A 19697-nucleotide genomic window follows, 5' to 3' on the forward strand; every position below is an offset into this window, starting at 1 on the left:
CAGTCATTCACACCTCAGACTGAAAAAAGACTCTTGAAATGGGCAGGAAAATATGTAAAAATATGGCCGGGTATTGTGGGTGGGATGAGGGAGGTTGGAAGGGAATTGAAGATCTACGGTACTTTAAAAAACACACAGAGATGGCAGAGACAAAAGGTATTTGTTTTGTTCCCAGAGGAAGGTTTAAAGGTACATAACAGGTCCTTAGGGTACAATTATGTCCCAAAACTAGTTATAAGTTTTTACCCCAGTGACGGCCCTTGTACTGTACCTTAAATAGTACCTTTTTTCTGTGAGTGCACAAAGGGAGGTTTTGTCAGATTTAGCTCACTTTTATGGACAATTTTGTTCCCAAACTATGGTTAAGTACACAAATGCACACACAAAAAATACTTCCAGTTTGCAAAAGAATCTCAGATAGCATGTTGTTGGTTGGTACAGCATGTCCAGCCAAACCATCAGGGCATCTCCACATGGATCTGTACCCAACAGTGGTCCTAGCCAATACATGTGCGTGTGTGTGTGCTTTGACATTGCTTACACTTTCTGTGTAGTTCAATACAGACAATCTGAGCTTTGAAGTGGGGACTACAAATCTACAGTGACCCAACTTTTTTCATTTACTTTTATTCTACAGCCAAAACAAGCCATCAAAGTAAAAAGCAACTCCACACAGCTGATATTACACACAGCTTGCTTCAGTCAGCCAAACTGCGAGCAGTAACCAGCACAGCATCATTAAGATATTAAAGAATGATGTCATTGGATTGTCACACACAAAACCTCAGCTCTTCTCAAATGTTCCAAAGAGGCTAGACCTCACAGTTCTCAGCTTGAATGTACTGAACTCTTCTCTTCTTTCTCTTACTGTGTGTGAGTGTGTATATATATATGTGTGTGTCTCTCTCTCTCTTTCTTAATTAGAGCTGGATTACTGGTCATTAAACTCTAAAGGGGTATTTGGTTTTTGCATAATCCCTTGTTTCATGCCCTCCCCTCAACCCTGAGCCCTGCCCCAACCTCACCACAACAGACAGTTTAGTAGTTTGCAATGTAATGTAATCCTGCCATGAGGATAGTGTAAAGGTTTTTGGCTAGTTGTCTCTGGAGGGGGCCCTAGGCTTGATCCAAACTCAAATACCCCCCAGACTTGAGTTATTAATGAATAGATGGGAGGAGTTGGGGTGGTGGAAGGATGCAGCAGGAAATGTTGCAGCATGGATTTAAGCATCTGTTTATATAAGATTACTCTGGTGATGTGATTGGTCAGATTAAACAAACATGCTCCATCTGAACTTTGTCATGAAACTCCATTTCAGTAGTTCGCAAGTTAATGTAATCCTGCCATGAGGATAGTGTAAAAGTTTTTGGCTCTCTGTCCCTGGAGGGGGGCTCGAGGCTTGAGACTTGACCCGAGCTCCAATACCCCCCAAAAGAAGACTGGGTAGCGAGTTGCTAGTGTCAGAGTCTGTTGAAACACGGAAATCAATGTGTTTGGGTAGGAATTTTGAAATGCTGAACAACAGTTGCTATCCTATGACAGTTACATTAGAACGGGGGAGTCCTCACAGCGGTACGTACAGGAGAGCCCACGATACAAATAAACGTGAGTTAGCTCACACAGCATTCGCACAGGAGAACCCTCACTGCTATTTGAATGGGAGACCCCATGAATGCATGTAAGTTGGAGGGCCTTCACAGTGGTATGAAGGGAGGGCCCTCCATGTGTACGGACGAGGCTGTTTGGAGCGATGGGCTGAGTGGTCAAGCATGGCATTCGTTGGGAGGGTGTATAGTAGGCTATATTTGCATGAACTTGATTGATGCAGAGATGCAGGCTTATGGTGAACTCTTTAGGGAAGACATGAAACAGCCCGAGTGTTGTCAAGCAATCGGTGGGTAATGGTACGTTTGGTATGAGTGGCATAATATGGGACGATTAAGCAGAAAAAACACGCCACGGTAACAGAGCCATGGATGCATAGACGCAAGGCCTGAAAGACATGCTGTGGATGTGGCACATGAACAGCACGTTTGCGCTGCTTCAGAGATGTATTGAGCCAATAGCTGGGGCGTCATGGTTGTGGTGTCGCCAAGCTTGAGCGCACTGCCCAAGGAGAGGATTTGTGATGAGGTACCGGGGTGGTACATATGAGTTTTAAGGAGAAAAAGCAGTTGCAAAAGGGGGGGGCTTTTTATGGCTGCGGTGAGACATAGACGAAAGGGGCTTGTTAAAATGCTGAGGCTGCAGTGGCTGCAATGGATTGGCATTAGAGCCAATAGTGAATGTGGTTAAGGAACCTGAAGCGGCTAACATTGGAGCTAGCCAGGGCTCAAGGTTGGGCAGGCACTTGCTGCTTCCTAGTGGGATGGGTTTATGGAAAATATAACATGCATTTGCAGGAACACCTAGCATTAAACGCTGCTGACAATTGGGGTAACAGACAAATAGTTGAGCCAGCATCGTAAAAGGGGATTCCCTGTAAAAGCAATTCTATGAAGATATTTCGAACTTTGAGGGGTTTTTTTTCATTGCAAGACACCTGTGAACACACTTGTACAAACGCTTGTTGAGGGAGCCATAATTACACATAGTGTCTATTGACACCTTAATCTTATTGTTTGCTAGATTGCATATCTGGAACATTTGTAAAGTGATGTCAGGATGTACATGCTTGCATATGCATATGTGCAACATCATTTAAAGTTGTGATTTGTCATTAAATTAGAAGGCACCTGAATTAAGTACCAAGATGAATACCGTAGTCTGATATTTATTTAACTTTAGCTTATGGTTTGGAGTTTTGTAGATTGTTCTCTAACGTAATGTGAGTAATTAAATTATCTCTGAATTATTGGCACGGGGTGACCGGTCTCATTTTGACGAGGATGTACAAAATAATTTGGAGTCTGTGGCTGAGAATTGGATTTAATAGATACTATATGGCGCCGTTTTGCACTAGTGTTGATATATATCCGGTGACCCGTTACTTTAAGCTTGAGTTGAGATGATAACAGATTGATGAAACACTTTAAAGTAATACAGCAATTCTATGTTCAAGCTTGTTAGCTCTTGTATGTTCAAGAATTATTAATCCACTGATTAGGGCAAAAGTACAGAAGACTGTAAAATTAAAATGATGGATTGATTTCACCTGCGTGAAACGTTTGTCCTGGGTGGGAGAAGAGAAAATCATGTTTAAGTCTAGTGATGAATAGAAGTTTGTAGAAGGTTTTCGGAGCTGCATGGCGAGGTGAGCTTGAATGCTGCGAGGAGGCGAGACGTTTGCGGAATGATTCATGAACGAGTTGTGATGCGGAGCACTACCCACTGCTTGCAGAGCCGAATTTGGCATGGGTCTGTTCAGACAGGAGCTGTATATAGCGATAGTGGTCAGAGTGGATGCTGCTGCGCCAGTGAGCTTGCGCTGAAATGTCTGCACTGATTTGAAAAGATGTTTGTAATTAGAGTAGTGTCTTTTGAAAGGAAGTTTGCTTGTTACATGATTGCCCCTGTGTTCCAAATGGAGTAAATCACACTCCGAAGGGCACTTAAGGGAGAACTATCATGATAGTCATGTTGGAAGAAAACTTCAAATGGAATTTCTGATAATAAATGCTTAAAAGTGAGTTCTGAATAATTTTTTGAGCCCCCCACTTCTTAACCCTCCAAATATCTCATGGTTGATGGTAAAGACTTCGAAGGAAATAGGGCATGGGAATGATCACTGAATGGAACACCCTAAACAAGCTGCACGGTGAGGTAATCAGTCTGACAGGAATCACCTGTAGGAGAGATCTGGATTGAAACACTGGAGTATGTTGGAATAATGTTTGAATTAAATAATTATAATATTCAGTAGACTTTCAGTAGCCTGTATATAGATTTCTATTAATGAACTACTTAAATTATTGTTGAGAACATCAGTTAATTAAAAGGTCATTAATCAAGATCTATTTACAGGCTACCGAAAGTCTACTGAATGTTTGTTGAAACACTGTTTACTAGCTATAGCAAGCCAGTTGATAAGTCACTTATAGTCAGTTATACAGTCACTTACAATCAGTTAAATATCTACTTGGGACCATCAAAATAAAGTGTTGCCCACTGGCCCTTTACACTTACTTAGTTTACTCATTTTAAACCATGACTTGCACTGCAAACAAATAACTAATATTGGCATTATATTCATGTTGTTTAGCAAGAGGGGAACAGGGTTATTTTTCTCCATTAATCAACATCTTATGGAGTTTTGTGTTCCTTGCCACAGTCGCCTTCGGCTTGTTCACTGGTGTTATAAATACAATTATTATTTAATTATTTAACGATTTATTTTTATACACAATTTACAAATGTAATTATTTATTTTTATACACAATTTATAATCATATTTAATCAAATTACACAATGATTACTCTAAGACTTTATAGATATTACAGTTTCACTGTCTGTTAAAGCATGATTTTCTGTAAAGCTTCTTTGAAATGATGTGTGTTGTAAAAACGCTATACAAATAAAAATGACTTGACTTGTTAATCTTTTGAGTTCCTCGCGTTAAATTAAAGCTGTAATAGAGCTCAAGTGGCATGAAGCCGGAGCAGCGCCCATTTGCGGAGTCATGCCTCATGCTACAGGGACCACTCCGGATGGAAAAAAAGGACTAGAGGACCTGTGTACAGCCATAGAGGGCTGTACGACAGGTATACAGCGAAGCAGTGGAGGCAGCCTCGATGCCAGGTCTGCTTGGGTGAGAAAAGATGAGAAAAAAGAAAGACAGTGCAAAAGCAATGGTTAAATTGCCAGCCAGTGTGGCCACAAAATATGAATAGAGGCTGCTGCAGCAGCTTGGTGAATAACGTAACGATTGCGATGGAAGAGTTTATCTGATGAGGGCAAATGTTTTTCGCAGAGTAGTGTGTCATCCAAAACAGTCGCGTAGGTTTGTCAAGGTATAAGCATCTGATTATTTATGCTTATTGTGGTGATGTGATTGGTCGGATTAAATAAACATGCTCCTCTCGAACTTTGTTATGAAACTCCATTTCTGTAGATATATGCACTTAGTTGAAACTCTTTAATTTTCTCAGTTATTTCGGCACATTTCACATGATGCTGTTAGACATTAAATTGTTTCTCATCTTCTCCTTCTCTCTCAGGAGAATTTGTGTTTTAGCAACAAGTGTAAGAAAGTAGCTGATGAAATGAGATGCAACCTATAGCCCCAACTGAGATAGACAGCATATTAATGCATTTATTGCAAAACAGATACATTTAATGAACATTAAAAATAAAAAAAAGAATGAAATGAGAGGCTGAAACACACCATTTCCATTACCTGCATCGTCCGAATCTTCATCATAGTCCTCATCATCGCCAGAGGACAAGGAATCTAAAAGAGACAGTGACACAGAGAGAGAGAGAGAGAGAGTATTACCACACAGCAGAGTGGACTTTCTCTGTGAACAATGAACCTATTCATAAGATCTGCAGAATGAGGAAAATAAACTGATAACAAATCAAAAGCAATTAATTCACAGACACACACACACACACACACACACACACACACACACCTCTCAAACGCTCACATACACAGCAGTTAATGGATGGCAGATGTTTCAGTAAGCGAAATGTCCTGGAGATTTCTGACAACAGCTGTATTTTTACACACAATCACACACATGCCCTAAAACACACTCTTCCATGCAAACACACACATTTATAAACACACACTCCTGTACCCTGCTTCTAAATGAACTCATTCAGAGGAGGAAAAAAGCACTATGACCCTGAAAAGAGATTATTCTGTCTTCAGCTCCTCCTCTTTGAGCATTAACACAGGTAAAACTGTAGGGCACACACTCCTAAAATACCAGCGGTGCATGAAATCCAACACTAGGCCTATTTAGTGCTATAGATATGCTGTTACTGGCACACTGAAGCTTTCTGAGTGTATGTGTGCGGGCTTTTCAGAATGTTTATAGCACAAAACACTCAGTTTTCTGTTAAAATTTCATCTTTTTGTGTGGCTTAACGGTCTTCTTTGGGTGCTGTGTTTGTATCTTATCAAATGTTTTGGAGTTTTGAAAATCAGTGATTTTTGATGTCACTGATGTCGAAGCCAGCACAACGCGTCTTACGTCAGTAAATTTTTATATATTGAATGCAAATGAGATTTCAGAGCTGAAGATTTTTAATGAACAACAATTAAAATTTCTGTCTGTTCTTCACATAATTACAAACTATTACAAATTCAGAAGATTTGGAATATAGCAAAAGAGTCGTATGGATTGCTTTTGATAACTTTATGGAGCTATTTGTTTTTAAATAATTTTTGGAGCTTGATAACCCCAGTCACCATTTACTCTCATTCTATGGAAAAGAACAGCATAAACACTCTACAAATAACTCTTTTAGTGTACCACAGTAGAAATTCAGTGATTAAAGTTCTCTTCCTTGTGTTGTATGTTGCTGCCTGTCAGTGAGTCTGGGAGCTGTGGTCTGTGTTAAAGTGTGCAGAACAGGATATTGCTGTCTTGTGGAACCTTTATCGGCATGCAGTAATTGGTCCAGATTGTGTGCCCATTTCATTTTTTATATTTTTTTGCTCCAGACACAGGAGGGAAGGAAAGCTGATTTGCTCTGGCCTAACACCAAACACATGTGCGTAAAAAACTCTCCCTTAGGTCTTCCTTCTCCCATCTGCTTTAAATGATGAGGTGATTCCAGATAAGTACATTCTAATTAGTTGTCAATAATCAGCTCAGTTTGTGTCCCTAAATTTACAGGTCCTAAGATCACTTTACAAACACAACCACACACCCATTTCACAAAAACAAAAGTCAGCATTTTGTCATGCAAAGTTTCTATTTGCTCTTTAATAGTTTAATGATATTATTTTGTTACAGCATGAACATTTGTGTGGGTGTGGGTGTGGTTATGTTCAAAATAGCATACTTCCAACCAAACTACTTTGACTATTGCTGCAGTATACAGTATTGTACCGTATTGAAATTTGTATCTGTATGCATAGAAACCTACTAAATGTATTATATATTTAAAATAAATTAGCACACTTCAGACTTCCAATATGATAAATAAGTATTTATAGTTATTTTATAACATCTAAAACATTTTTGGGCTCATTATTAGATTGGACTGCCAAACCTTAAGGAATTTCTACTCAAAACTGAATGGAAAAAATTCCACGATGATAACTGGATACCTCTCATTAAGCATGCAATGTAACAAAGTCATGTAATAGCAATGTAGTATACTACTGTTTGAAACATTTATCATTGCAAAAAATGTATCACATATAACATAGCCAGTGACACTTTTAAAGCCTGTACACTAAAAGATAACATTACCTGCCAGCTCAATGGGCCATATATGATGCACAGACAAACAACACATGTTAGAAAGTATTGCAGACTCATTTGAATTAGTGTAATTACTAAAATATAGATTTTTTCTCTACATTTAACAGTATATTTTCTATGTGGATGCTATATTTTTGCAATTCCCTGATTTCTATACAGGTAAGGCACTCATCACACTCTAAAACACTAACAGTCCTGTTACTTCCCCCAGAATATTAAACAACAAGCAGACTGTTTAACATTCTGCTTTTGTGCATGTGTTATTGTGCTAGTATCATCAGTGTCAAAGTCTGTCTGTAGGTAATATGTCTCAAGACCTGTTTGTCTGTTGGGAACGAGTTTGACTGGCAAGTGGCCAATTAATGCTTTTCATGCCTGAGCTTGTGGTAAAAGTCTAATGTATGAAGAAGAGGAAAAAATACCCTGCTACTTAAAAGACATTGCAAAACAAATTTGAGGTGAGACTGATACTTACCAGTGACTCTGACGGTGTAGTTACTTAACAGCATGCTGCTGTGGGTGTGTCTACAGGAGTACACCCCTGAGTCTTCATAGGAGACGTTGATGATGCGGAGCACTTTCTGCCCCACCCACGTATGGTTGCTAGGAGACACAGCGTCGCCATCTTTCTGCCACACGATAGGGACTAGGAAGTCACGTGGAGTGCAGGAGAGATCCACAGTGTCCCCGACTCCTGCCATATAGTCCTCCAGAAATACCTCACTCGATACCCAGTCTAAAAGAACGAGAACGAGGGACACAAGTTAAAGGAGTAAGTTGCAATGTGCAGTGCACAAGTATCATTAACAATAGATATCATTATCATTTGCATATACTGTAGTAGAGAACATATTTGTTCCAAAACTTAGTGGGCTACCTTGCTTTCTACTGCCTAGATTTAACTAAAATAGAAACTCATAAGTGATTAATCTGGAACACTTTACAAAGTGTAACTGATTTAGAACCCTCTACAAAAAACTGCACATCTGTGTGCTCCACATGCAAAGTACACAGGATATACAACTCACAATCACTTTTAATAGAGTCTGGGGTTAGCATGTTGCTAAGCTAACGGAAAGATTCTATAATATAAAAATACACAAAACAAAATTTTTTACATAAAAATACATAGCACACAAAAATACAGGGACAAATGGTCAATTTACATATTTATGAATCTATTTTTATTGCAAATTTTCTTTTGCATTGAATAAATAAGTTATTTATTTTTACTTTGCTGCTGGCTCGTCCACCATCTTGCATTGCTGCCTAAAAGTTTCACCAAAATAAGTTGTCGTAGAAATAATTCATTCATTGTAATTCCTTAAATGTCGAGAAGACTTAGAGCGCATTGGGAATTCCAAATTGGGGTGAAATGGGACAAAAAAAAATAATAATTATAATAATATTTTTTTCATAATTGCTTTTTTTGTGGTTATTTTATAACTTGAAATCATAACTGATATCATAGGCCTTCTGATGATCATTCAACTCTTAATTCTAAGATAAAAATAGCCTACTAACAAATTATGCCCAAAGTATGTTGCGTTAACTGGTGAAATATTCTAAGTGGCAGTTCTCTCCAGTGCTCAATCAAAGTGGGCAGGGTCGGTGGCACCCGATAGATCATTTCATTAAGTGTCACTGAACAGAAACACAGTGTTGTTGCATCTATATACAGATGTGTGTCTGAGTTCACAATCCTGAACATCATCAAATCAGTTTGTTCACGGTGTCTAATGATTATTATCTACACATGTATCTGGCTCCTGCGTGCAAATTAATGTGTGCAGGACAAGGAAAGGCTCATTTTCCCCTCTTTGAATGGTTGAATAAAAAAAATTAAAAAAGCAAAAACAGACATAATTCTTTTTTTCTTGTTTTAAGCTACATTTATTTTGTGTAAAAATACAGATCTACATTAGATTGCCATCTTTCTCTTATGTGGGTTGATATTGTCAAAGATACAGACTTTAGCAGATCTAAATATTCTTCCTCAGTTTTCATAAACAATTAAAACATTGTATGCTTTTATTTTCAAAGCAAAGTTAATCAAAGCCTATTTGTTAGTTGAGAGTGTGAGGTCATATTTGTTCTTCAGCCAGATCAGATAAATTCCAGGAATATACATCCAGCACTTGAACATTTTAATTATATACCTCTTTTAATGTAATTAAATTATGTTTTAATGTAAATAAACACATATTATTGACAGTTTAGTTTTTCATGTAAACATGTTAGTTACAATAAAAATGTTAGGTAAGATAAAAATGGAAAAATAAGTTTGGCCCCAGTTTAGTTTATAAAACCCCAAGTTTATTTACTTATTTTTAAATAAACATATGTTGCGAACAAAAACGACGACTGCGCCTCAAAAAAAAATCACGTTTAATACTAACAAGGAACAAACTTTTTTCTTCCACTTTAAGCATTGGTGAGCATGCATTTGGTGCAATTATCCCACAACATGCCCAAGACATGCACACGCAATTTCATAGATTGCACAAGCAATTTAGTACCAGTTTTGGATCAAAGCCAGTGTGTATTGTACAGATCTATAATTAAAAGAAATCTTTACACTCCCATTCCAAAGTGAGCTCTAAACACTAAACACTCTATACACACCAGGAAAAATAAACACCAGCAACCCGGTGATCACCATGGATTTAATAATAATAAATAAATAAATAATTCACATGACAGAGTTTACTTCATTGCTCTATCCTTTCATTCTCTCTATTCAAAGTCTGTCTCTCTCTCTCAAAATGACATTCATCTCTATGAAGAGTGCAACAGACTTACAAAAGGTTGATATATTTAATATATATTGTATTTTTGTATGTGTATGAGGTCAGGAGTGTGTTCGCAGACGGCTTGCAGACAAGACTGAGCTCGAGTGGAATACAGAATCAGGCGTATGAATTATAGATCGCCCACTACATGTGAGTGCATGAACACACACTTTTAAATGTGAGCCCAAAAACACCAATCTGTCCGAAGCTGTCTGAAGGCCACATGAAGTGCTAATGCCTCTTTGATCACTTTCATATAACTTCTTGTGAGTTTCACTCTTGACGCCGTCACATCTGATTCTCCATCCTCCTTTTCTACCTTCATCTCTTACCTTTCATCTAGTCTATTACTAATTTCTCTACCTCTCCATCTCTCTACCACTCAAATCCAGAGGTACTACAGTGCTGACATCAGATGGTTGCTCCTTGAGTGAATAAACTCCTATGTGCGCATGTATGTGTGTGTGTGTCTGTTCTAGAACCTATGAAAGAGGGAGTGTATGAGATTTTTTTGTGTACAAGTATTGGGATAACGTATACTTGGCAGAGTGAAAGACACTAATGTGTGTGGTGGGGAAGGTGGTTATAAATAAATACTGTAAATGGCTACTGTGTGTTTCCATTTTCCTCAGTAGGGCATGTGGAAAACAGAGCCACTGTAAGCACTGAGATTTTACAGGGATGATATAGAATTTATCAATATATCTTCTCGAGATCATAGTTTAGGTGAGATTTTGTCTTTTATGAACACTTACAATCTCGTCTAGACTGGGTTAGGGTTAGGTTAATCCCTGAAACGTACTTTGCACAAGTACATGAACGCAAACACTTCTAGCTATGCAAGCTCCATTTCGTGTCATGTCATTGCATTCCAAAATGTGTCGAGATTAAATTCCTAACACAATGCAGGTACATAGCGCTTTCTCAAAATTGCCACAAGGGGTGCTAAAGTGTAAATTGGTGTAAACTGTCTTCTTCTGCGGCCAGATTTCTTTTTCAAGATATCTACTGTTGTGGCGGAGCAAAAGTAAAAAAATTCGGAGGAAGTTAGGTAAGTCCACAAGTTTAAAGCTAGCTACATAAATAGTAACACAAGTGAAGGTAATTTGCCACCTTAAGTAATGAGGTCCCACAGAAACACAAGAACGTTTGCAGTGCGTCGGTGAAGTATTTGGGGGGGGGGGCGTAATTGCGTAGAATACATTTTTGGTCTTAGCAAGCAATGCAATGTGATGCAACAAAACTAGATTGCTAGAATTAAGTATTGGTCAACCATCCGGGATGTGAACCATTGGTACAGTAAATATAACTGATAGCTCAAACATATTCTGCCATTCGTGACCACAGCACTGCCGTCATCCAAAGCCTGTAATCATACAATCACTCTATAATCAACTTCATGTATTTTCATAATCACTGTGGATTCACTGACTATTTTATATTCAGCATGCACACACACACACACACACACACACACACACACACACAAGTATTGAGGACAGTGTTCCTTTGATCAGGCAGAAAAGATGAAAGGTTTTTTGTGTGTTTCGCCAGAGTTGTGCAGGGTAATATTTGAGCTGTGATTTAAAGCTGGCTGCCATGGGCAACATAGCAGATTTACTGGAATAAATTTGTCTGCTTTCATAAAATATACAGGTCAACACTGTGTGTATGTGTGTGTGAAAGAGTGTAAGGGTGTTTATAGGAATAGTCAGAACACAGTAGTCATTTTTACATTTAATATAAAAGTGTTTCATGAGTGCTCATTTAAATATGAAAGAGAAGTACTGCAGTCACATAGTGTGGGTGTGAAATATCTGCAATTCTGCTGAGTGTGTGTGGGTTTACTTAGCTATACTCCTGTTCCTGTTGCTGATGGCACACTGCACAAGTGTTTGTAGCTGGCTTGGCATCACTTATTCTTGTTTTTCTTCCTTTTTAAATTTTTTCTCCCCAATTTTGGCATGCCCAGTTCCCTGTCCTTGTGGTGTCGTAGTGACTCGCCTCAATCCAGGTGGCAGAGGACGAATTTCAGTTGCCTCCGTATCTGAGACAGTCAAGCCGCTCGTCTTATAACATGGCTTATTGAGCACATTACCGTGGAGACCTAGCAAGTGTGGAGGCTTACACTATTCTCCACGGCATCCACGTACAACTCACCACGGGCCCCACCGAGAGCAAGAACCACATTATAGCGACCATGTTAACCCAACGTGACTCTACCCTAGCAACCGGGCTAATTGGTTGCTTAGGAAGCCTGACTGGAGTCAGTCAGCACACCCTGGATTCAAACTTGTGACTCCAGATGTGGTAGTCAGCATCTTTACTTGCTGAGCTACCCAGGACCCTGATTATTCTTTTATATTAGGGATGGACGATATGGCAAAAAATATTATCAGAATATTCTTTTTCATATCATTCGATATCGATATTTATCACGATATTGAATCACATTTGCAATTTTTTTTTTCATTTCCAAAAAAAGAAGAGAAAACAAAATCCTATATAGTCTTTACAAAACTGCATTGGGGGCACAGACAAAGCCAATGCAGTGGTGTCTGAGGGATCTTATATGAAAATATTACAATATTTTATAGAGTATATCAATTGAATGCAGTTGTATATGAATGTTATAAGATGATCTGTTCATTTTGAATCATAATGACAGTATATATATATATATATATATATATATATATATTCTTTTTAGATTAAAATTATTTTCAAATTTCTTTACATACAGATAGCCAAGTATGGGTGCATAGAAGCCCATGTGACTGAGGAATGATACTGTATGGGGGTTCAGATGTATCTCCAGAGCGAAACTTTTGAAAATATAAAAGTCTGAATGGACCATTTTTCTATTTTCATTAAAGTGAGAAAGACTAGACTACAAACTAGTAATTGTTTTGTCTTTCATCCTTGTCAGAGATGATGACATCTGAATAATTTCACAAAAGGGAAACACGCACCTCATGTTTACGCAGATGTGGGGAAAAGAGGAAGCGGGAGCGACCCAGGACAGGGCATCAGTGAAGAATACAGCACAGAAAGATCAGATATGATGTCACCGGCACTGTTGTTTTGTCGCGCTGCTCACTAGAGACGATGAGAGGGTATAACCATCATCATGATGTCTTGCAGTCAAGATGGAATCTATCTGGGGTCTGGTTCCGGAATGCGGTGACCTGCGTAGCGGGGGCAATAGCAACTTCATAGAGTCTGAGGCTGTGTTTCCAATGAAGACGAAGAAATCCGCACAAAGCCATTCCCAACGCTAGGGAATCTCTTGCCCACTCAGCTTTCATAGGAAAGAATTGAAAACACGTGCCAGTGGACACATACGATAAGAAAGCCAAACTGTTTAGCAACACGCATGTCTAGATGTAGAACACAGGCTAAATATAAAAAATAACTCTAAAGCTTATCATTGATATCGTGGAGTTTTTTTATTGTGATAAATATTGATATTGTTTTATCGCTCAGCCCTATTATACATTCATCGTTTTATCCTTTGCCATTTTACCATGTGAATCGGTTTTTTGTGTGTATTATACCGCGCTCACCACTTTTCTTTCTTTTTTTCCTTTTCCCGCTTGTCTCCATCTTGTGTCTCGACTGTGTGCATTTGTTTTCTACACCGTGTTTCACCACATTGACCTCAAACCCTTGCCGCTCAAGAACAATTATAAAAATTGCTGTAAGTCATGGAATCTGCTCATGTTATTACTTCCTGCATTACATGCCACATGTATACTATAGCTTCTTAAATCAGCAGTGAGGGATTCAAATGTGATATATGTAAGGAATAAGTCAGACTGACGGAGAATTTTAATGAGCCAGAGGCACGCATCCAAATGCTAGTGGAGGTCAGTGAGAAAGAGAAGCCGTTAGATACTGTTTCGGATGCGGGTAGAACAGCGAGCAACACACACACTTTGGTTCCGGCTCTACAGCCTCCGCAGCAGGGCGTTTGGGTGACGTCTCGGCGGCATACTTGCTCAGCAATGCGACATCACTCTCCCGTTCCGATTCTTTCCACTCAGTGATGCACCCACTGAGAATCATGTTGAAAAAGCCCCAATAATTGGTGATTTTATTGTAAGGAACGTGGAAATAGAGACTCAAGCCAAAAAAAGATTATGCATTTCGGGGGCTCAGGCATCTGACATCAGATCAAATTTACAAGTGCTGGCTAATACTAAATGTAGATTTTCTAAAATTGTTATTCACATCATCACTAATGATGTCAGGCTTCACTAGAGATAATGTTAAAGAGGTGTGTGAACTTGCAAAAACGATGTCAGACACTGTAATATGCTCTGTCCCCCTCCCTGCTCATCATGGTGAAGAGGTATATAGTAGATTAGTGTCACTGAACTGAGAATTGCATAGGATTCAGACAATTGGAAGAGTTTTTTGGGTAGGCCTGACCTGCTAAAGAGAGACGGACTCCATCCCTCCAGGATGGTGACGCTTTCCTCTCTAGTAATTTGTCTCATAGTCTTAATAATGATAGTATGTGACTAACTGGTGCCCAGGTAAGGAAGCAGACAAACTGGTTAATCCGAATGTCTGCTAGCTGCCTTGAGACATTACATAGGTTACATAAACTACAACACATAGAGACTGTATCACCTAGATATCATATAGAGACTGTGTCTGTTTCCCGAACTACCAAACACAAAACTCTCACTAAATTATTCAGAAAAAAATGGATTAAGGTCAAAACTGAAAGAAAAAAAAGAACAAAAAAAATGTAAGATAAACTTCATATAAATGTAGGGCTACTAAACATGAAATCTCTTTCTACCAAAGCAATAATTGTAAATTAAATTATTACAGATTATAGTTTGGATTCACTCTGTTTGACTGAAACCTGGCTAAAACCAGATGAATATATTAGTTTAAATGAATCTACTGCTCAGGTTATTGGTGTTACTCAGAGGACATGATATAATTTTAAGTCTTTTGAACTAACAATGCTTAATATGACACCGTCAGATATAAATAAAAATCTCTGTCATCTTTTGCCCTTTATAGCTACAGTATATAGATCACCTCTTACTCAGGTTTCCTTGGTGAATTTGCTAATTTTCTATCTGATCTAGTAGTTAATGTAGATATGTAGCTTTAATTGTTGGTGAATTTAACATTCACAAAGATAATGAAAATGACACATTGGGATTAGCATTTATCGATATTCTCAACTCTCTTGGAGTCAGATAAAATGTGACAGGACCAACTCATCTCCATAATCATATGCTAGATTTAATTCTGTCTTATGGAGTTGATGTTGATACTATATAAATTCTACAGCAGAGCGATGATATCTCAGATCATTGCCTCATCTCTTGTATGCCGTGATCAGCTAATGTTACTCAATCTACACAATGCTATCGTTCAGGTATAACTAGTATTTTTACCACTAAAGATGGCTTCAATAATAATCATCCAGAATTGTCTCACATTCTCAGTAAGCCAAAAGGTCTAGGAGAACTTGATGAAATAACAGAAAATATAAATACAGTCATCTCTAGCACTCTTGATAGTGTTCCCCCTTCGATTAAAGAAAATGAAATAAAAAAGCCTTGCACCATGGTACAATGTTCACACTCACACTTTCAAGAGAGCGGCTCGGCAAATGGAGCTCAAGTGGAAGAATACAAAATTGGATGTATTTCGCGGTGCATGGAAGGATATTGTTTGTAGTTACAGACAGGCACTAAAGCTGCCAGGTCAGCATATTTTAGCAAACTCATAGAAAATAACCCCAACAATCCTAGGTGTTTATTCGGTATTGTGGCTAAATTGGTAAGGAATAAAGCATCGATTGAACCAAATATATCACAGCACAATAGTAATGACTTCATGAATTTCTTAACTGATAAAATTTAAATAATCAGAAATAAAATTGGAACTATGCAATCAACTTTCACAGCACATCAGAAAACAGTGTCTCGTAAATTTTCTCATGACCAACTTCAATCATTTACTGGCATAGCCACAACATGTATGTTAGAGCCAATACCCAAATAATCAAACTAAACAATGATCATTGTAAGACATTATAGATATATATTTTTTTTTTTGTAAAGTTGCTTTGAAACTATGTGTTTTGTGAAAAGCACTATACAAATAAAAATGACTTGATGACTAATCTGACAAAATAAATCTATTGAGGGGGTACATTTATAGACAATAGACATCTCATAGCAATCAAACTTCTATGCGATGCTGCAATGCTATTGTTACAATAATGAAAAGAGAGTGATTATTAATTATAAGTTAATTATAAGTGTAATTAACCATGTTTTGAACATCTGTCTCTAAACACATTTTCTAAACACGCTTTAAATTATAAGGGAATTTAGAAAGTTCCTTCTCACATCAAGCATTTTCCTTTCATAATTTCTTATGCACAATTTCAAAATGCACATACAATTGTTGATTGAAAACCCACCTATAGCTGCCAACATGCGAGAAATGTGTGTAACATAACATAACAGGCTCTAGTTTCACTTGTTTTGTGTGTTGCAACAAAGTGACAGGTAAGAGAATGAGGACATAGAGCAGAAACATACACACACATACACATACACACACACGCACACACATACAGAGAGAGAGAGAGAGAGAGAGAGAGAGAGAGAGAGAGAGAGAGAGAGAGAGAGAGAGAGAGAGAGAGACAGAGTTGAAAACACAGGTAGGTGATATATTGTGACACAGTGTAATCAATACTGGCAGCTTATTTATAGCAAGCAATTAGTCTGCACTTCTATCTACTCATAGAGCTCACAACCTGCAAACGGGCAACACACACACCAACCAAAGCTTTACCAGTCTGCTCTTTTCCCGTTTCCCGCTGCTTTCAGTCTTTTGGCATGATGCACTCAGTCAACAACCCCTACTGTCACCTGACCTTCAGATTGTAGGCCTATACAACACACACATTCTCACTCACTCACTCACACACACACACACACACACACACACACACACACACACACACACACACACACACTCTTTCACTCTTCATTCTCCAATATCTATCTCCCTTATGTTGCGTTGAAGGCGTATGTGTATACAAGTCTTGAAACATACTCTATGCATGTACAGTAGGTCAAAGTAAGTTTCTAACTTTGTAAGCCGCATTATATTAGAAATCTTCTTGTACAGTCAGTTTTCTATTTCAGGTCAACTTCTGTCATGGTAGAGCAACAGTTTGAAAAGAATCTTGCTGAGCAAGTTAATTCTAAATTCCTCCTCAGAATGTGAGTGGCTGGAGTGAGGGAAAGACAGGATCAGTGATTAGGATTAAGACAGGAGAGGTGAGCAGAGAGGGGTTTGCAACTTGTTACTACCTTTTTTACTCTATCCTGTTGAAGTGTCTGTGTGTGTGTGTGTGTGTGTGTGTGTGTGTGTGTGTGTGTGTGTGTGTGTGTGTGTGTGTGTGAGTGTATGACCCCTGAGGAAAGTCTAAGAAAGTTGCTGCATCCAAAAAGCTTTGTCTACATACACAAGCCCTCCTGCCTCACTGCACTAATTAGTAACGGAAGCTAGATGCTCAGAACATTCAGGCCCCATCCAGTGTCTGAGCCAAACTCTTTCAGCGCACACATACACACATACGTCTACACACCTTGCCTTATCTCTGAGCTAAATAAATATTCAAAGGTTTTCAAACACATACACATATCTGCATTCTTAAAGACAGACATACACAAACACACACACATACACACACTGAAACAGACAAACAGGTTGCAATCAGGGACTGGACCATCTTAATTGTCATTCCATAGACGAAATGGCCTAGTTTCTAATCCTAAACACTGTAAAGAATGCACACTGAAGCGCCTTGTAAATTAATTCAACACATGTTCTAAATCTAAAGAAATACCTGCAAATTACTGAATATTTCACAAGCATAACACAAGTTTTTATTCAAGTCATTTTGTTCTCTAAGTTAACCACCAGAGGTAATTGGGTAGAAATATTTGTATAAAAATAAAAGTCCTTCACATGGCTCATAAATATGTACAAGTCATATTTCAAATGAAAGGAATGTGACTTTACAGTAAATTGTGTTGCCCTTATACCACAGTTCGAAAGATTTTACAAAGAATCACAAAGTTAAATATGATTTCTGTAAGTCATCAAATACAAATGTCTCTTTTAGGCTGTGAGAAATGCTGCTGTAAGCCCCTAATACCTAAAAACTTTACATCTTCTTTTACCTTCGGAAGTTCTTTAAAAAATCAGCCATTGTTTACATGGTCTGTGAGCTTGCCTGGCTGAATAATCTAGTGTTATATCTTTGCTGTCCAGAACAGAGTATACCATCCAGAAGGAAAAGCATGCTAAACAAATCATCAGAAAATATGTTTTCGACTTCTAATGATACTAATGACTACTAATTATATAATCGCAAAGGGAAGGATCTCAGCTTTCAAATGACTTCTAGAATGAGCGTCTAGTCCACTCAGAGGCTAAGATATTCAATGAAACAACAAGGGTGGTGCTTGAACTGAAAATCAGACTGAATGTCTATGGACGAGCACATATTTGAGGGCTAAAATGCGTTAGAGCACCACCAATATTTCAGATCTGTATATTGTGATGGAATATGATTGTCATGGTTTTATGTGTTTTTGTTCATGTCTTTTATTTTGGTAAAATATTTCCATGCCATGTTTATTCCTGTTTCATTGTCATGTGATCTTGTCATTTGTTTCCCATGTTCTTGTGTCTTGCCCCAATTGGTTCATTGTTTCATTAGCTTGTTTGCAGTCTCATTATCTTGTTTAGAGTTCTGTGTGTTCATTGGTTATCATTGTAATGTGTTCTCCCTAGTCCAATATTTAACCCTCATGTTTGCCATTGTCCATTGTGGAGCATTGTAAATGTATCATTGCTGGTGTGCAGTGTTCCATATCAAATTTATAGTCAAGTCAAGTTTATTTTAAAATATTTAAAAATATTTTCCTTTGGACATTTTCAAAGAAAATGTTGTCGACCAATGTGGGTTTTCAGTGATGTCAATAATGAGGAGTTAAATAAATACTTATTTACATTTACATTTATGCATTTGGCAGACGCTTTTATCCAAAGCGACTTACAGTGCAATTATTACAGGGACAATCCCCCTGGAACAACTTGGAGTTAAGTGCCTTGCTCAAGGACACAATGGTGGTGGCCGTGGGGTTCGAACCGAGGACCTTCTGATTAACAGCCCTGTGCTTTAGCCACTACTCCTACTACTAAATGTTTATTATTCATTGACTAAGCTGTTGGTAGATTTTGGAGCTGACACAAGGGGAATTAACTACTTTTAATCAGCCAAATGGGCATTGTTATTGGCCAACACAATCTCAAAATAGCCAATTGTCAGCTGATTAGCTAAATATCGTTCACAATTCTAACTTGTTGTAGTTCACAATTTGTGGTGTCAGACATCTGTCAAATAAGTCTAAACTGTCTGAACAGAAAAATTACATTGACTGACAGAATAACAAGTGA

General features: G+C 38.1%; 1 protein-coding gene across 3 annotated transcripts in view; it reads right to left on the reverse strand.

Annotated features, from left to right (window-relative positions):
• LOC127617715 (fibroblast growth factor receptor 3-like) overlaps positions 1 to 19697 on the reverse strand; it is a 56939-nt gene that overhangs the window by 25858 nt on the left and 11384 nt on the right. For all 3 annotated transcript variants that reach the window (XM_052089783.1, XM_052089782.1, XM_052089781.1), the window contains exons 3-4: positions 7859 to 8119; positions 5325 to 5390 (exon numbers count right to left, since the gene is read on the reverse strand). In XM_052089783.1, coding sequence (XP_051945743.1) covers positions 5325 to 5390; positions 7859 to 8119 — 327 coding nt within the window. The remainder of the gene's footprint in view (positions 1 to 5324; positions 5391 to 7858; positions 8120 to 19697) is intronic.

This window comes from Xyrauchen texanus, chromosome 24 (assembly GCF_025860055.1).
Source record: "Xyrauchen texanus isolate HMW12.3.18 chromosome 24, RBS_HiC_50CHRs, whole genome shotgun sequence".
Lineage (NCBI taxonomy): Eukaryota > Metazoa > Chordata > Actinopteri > Cypriniformes > Catostomidae > Xyrauchen > Xyrauchen texanus.